The sequence below is a fragment of the Penaeus monodon genome, chromosome 15 (genome assembly GCF_015228065.2).
Source record: "Penaeus monodon isolate SGIC_2016 chromosome 15, NSTDA_Pmon_1, whole genome shotgun sequence".
NCBI lineage: Eukaryota > Metazoa > Arthropoda > Malacostraca > Decapoda > Penaeidae > Penaeus > Penaeus monodon.
Genome location: NC_051400.1, coordinates 27,680,168 through 27,682,268, shown reverse-complemented (window position 1 = coordinate 27,682,268; position 2,101 = coordinate 27,680,168). Strand labels below are relative to the sequence as shown.

The following is a 2,101-nucleotide window of genomic DNA, read 5'->3' as shown; positions in this document are numbered from 1 at the left end:
AAAAAATTGCAAAATTGGATAGCTGTTTGAGACAAAATATTACCAATTTCAAGTCAAAATATGAAGATGAAAGAATTTGTGAAAATGAAATTGTTAAGTGTAAAATACAAATTTAGACAAATTATTGATATAATTGAGGGAGGGCATTTTTTCTGCCAGAATATCATGGTAAAACACTAAAATGTTATAAAGAAATGATACATGAAAATTGCCACATAAAATGTCAGTCTTTGGTAGAAACCATACATATGTTTACTGGTATTGATAGTCTAAGGGCCAAGACATTAGTAAAAGAAATTTCATTGGGTTAAACATGAACTTCAAGTAAAAACTAGGAGAGTGCACCTCTAGCCCTACTATAGACATTCTCTAATGCCAATACTTGCTTTGAAACATGGAGAAGGCCGTAAGTATATTGGAAAATTGCAGAGTAAGAGTGAGAGAAAGCTACTAGGTAACTTTAGGGGATGAGAAACCACATAAGGAGCTGTCACCCTTTATCACAGATATTGACTGTAAACCAACATTAATAACTGACACACATACAATTTTCAACACTCTTTCTTAAATACACAAGCCTATCAACTTGAGTAGAGAATTATCACAATGGAGGCAGGGCACAAGTGGCCTTGGTAAGTCTGTGTTCATGTCTCATTTTCATATAGTATATTCTGTCCCTATTTTTGATAATATATTTTGTTGCCTTTTGATTTGAAATTATAACCTTGGAAGATATTATGTCTACTTCACCTATATAACCCTCTGTGGGGTTGTACAAATAGAGTTAGCTCTTGTTCCATCATGCTAGCTTAGAAGATATTTGACTGGTACTTTTTTTGTTTTGTGGATGCTATTGCAAGATGCTTTTTGAGGTAGTAAGTGAGTCATTAGGGATATCGCAGCCTTATTATTTTCACTATCAAATTATCCTCTACCATTGGTAGGTCTGCTGTATTGTTATGACATGTTTAAGTGGCATGCATTTTCACAAGTTGTTCAAGAGTGCATAGTAAACTGTGTTTATTTTTGTTAATTGCCTCAGCTCTCAAGCTGAAAGTAATTGGTGCACGTATTTTATCTATATTTACTTCAGTCTTTGTATCATATTTTAATTGTATGATTAATAAGTACTCATTGGGCTAAGGAAGGAAGATTCACAATATGCTAATTGAAGCAGCAGTTTCAGTAGGTTCTATACATTATTGCATTGTATGTATCAGGCTACCCTTTTTCCATTTTTTACTTGAATGTTGCATATGCCATAGAATGTAATATTTTCTCATTCCATTTCAGGAGTGGGACAAAAACCAATGGGATGAGGTGCTCACTGCAGTGGCGGCTGCACTCTTAGACCCAGACTTGACTCTCCTGGTTGGAGCAAATCTGCGACCATGGCTATTGGAGCTGCTGTCTCATGCCAAAGAGGTTGTGAAGAAAATTGATGCACATCCTGCTTTCTGTGTTAGTCTTAGCAAGCTTGTCACTGTCAGCAATGATGTCAGCAGGTGAGAATATCTACAGTAATATATAGTTGCTATGCCAATGTATGCTATATTCTTACATAAAGTTACAGGATTATATGCATGACTAAAGGCATATAGAGATGGTCAAAGATGATGTGAAGTGTGGGCATACTTTATTTTTCTTCACAGTTCATATGTTTTAGTTAATCCTCTAAATTTTGTTGATATAAAAATAAGAAATCTCAAGGTTTTTATATTTGATATTTCTTTTTACAGATTTGTACTCAAGTATTTTCAGAGTGCTCCTGCACCATTCCATGAGCAGGAAGGAAATTCCTGTGAACCAAAACAAAAGAAACTCAAAAATGGTCATGAGCTTCAGAGGCATTGTGTTGCAGATGTTGACATAGCAAAGGCAACGTACATACTGCTACAACATGTTGGAGAAGACCTGACTTACTTGTGGAAATGGTCGGATATATTACCATTCTTAAATCACAGTTCAGAAGAAGTGAGATGGTTAGTGGAGTCTTTTCTTTATGGTTTTAGAATTGTAATAATAGTTGTATGTATTACATTAAGTATATGTATCTGTTAATGAGAAAACTTTTTTAAAATGAAATATTAGTTGAAAGTAA

The 2,101-nt window shown here is 34.3% G+C and overlaps 1 protein-coding gene across 1 annotated transcript in view; it reads left to right on the top strand.

The window, feature by feature from the left end:
- Nucleotides 1–2,101, top strand: part of LOC119582289 (midasin-like) — a 4,163-nt gene that overhangs the window by 1,721 nt on the left and 341 nt on the right. Inside the window, exons 2-3 of the mRNA XM_037930507.1 lie at nucleotides 1,294–1,505; nucleotides 1,740–1,982. Coding sequence (XP_037786435.1) covers nucleotides 1,294–1,505; nucleotides 1,740–1,982 — 455 coding nt within the window. The remainder of the gene's footprint in view (nucleotides 1–1,293; nucleotides 1,506–1,739; nucleotides 1,983–2,101) is intronic.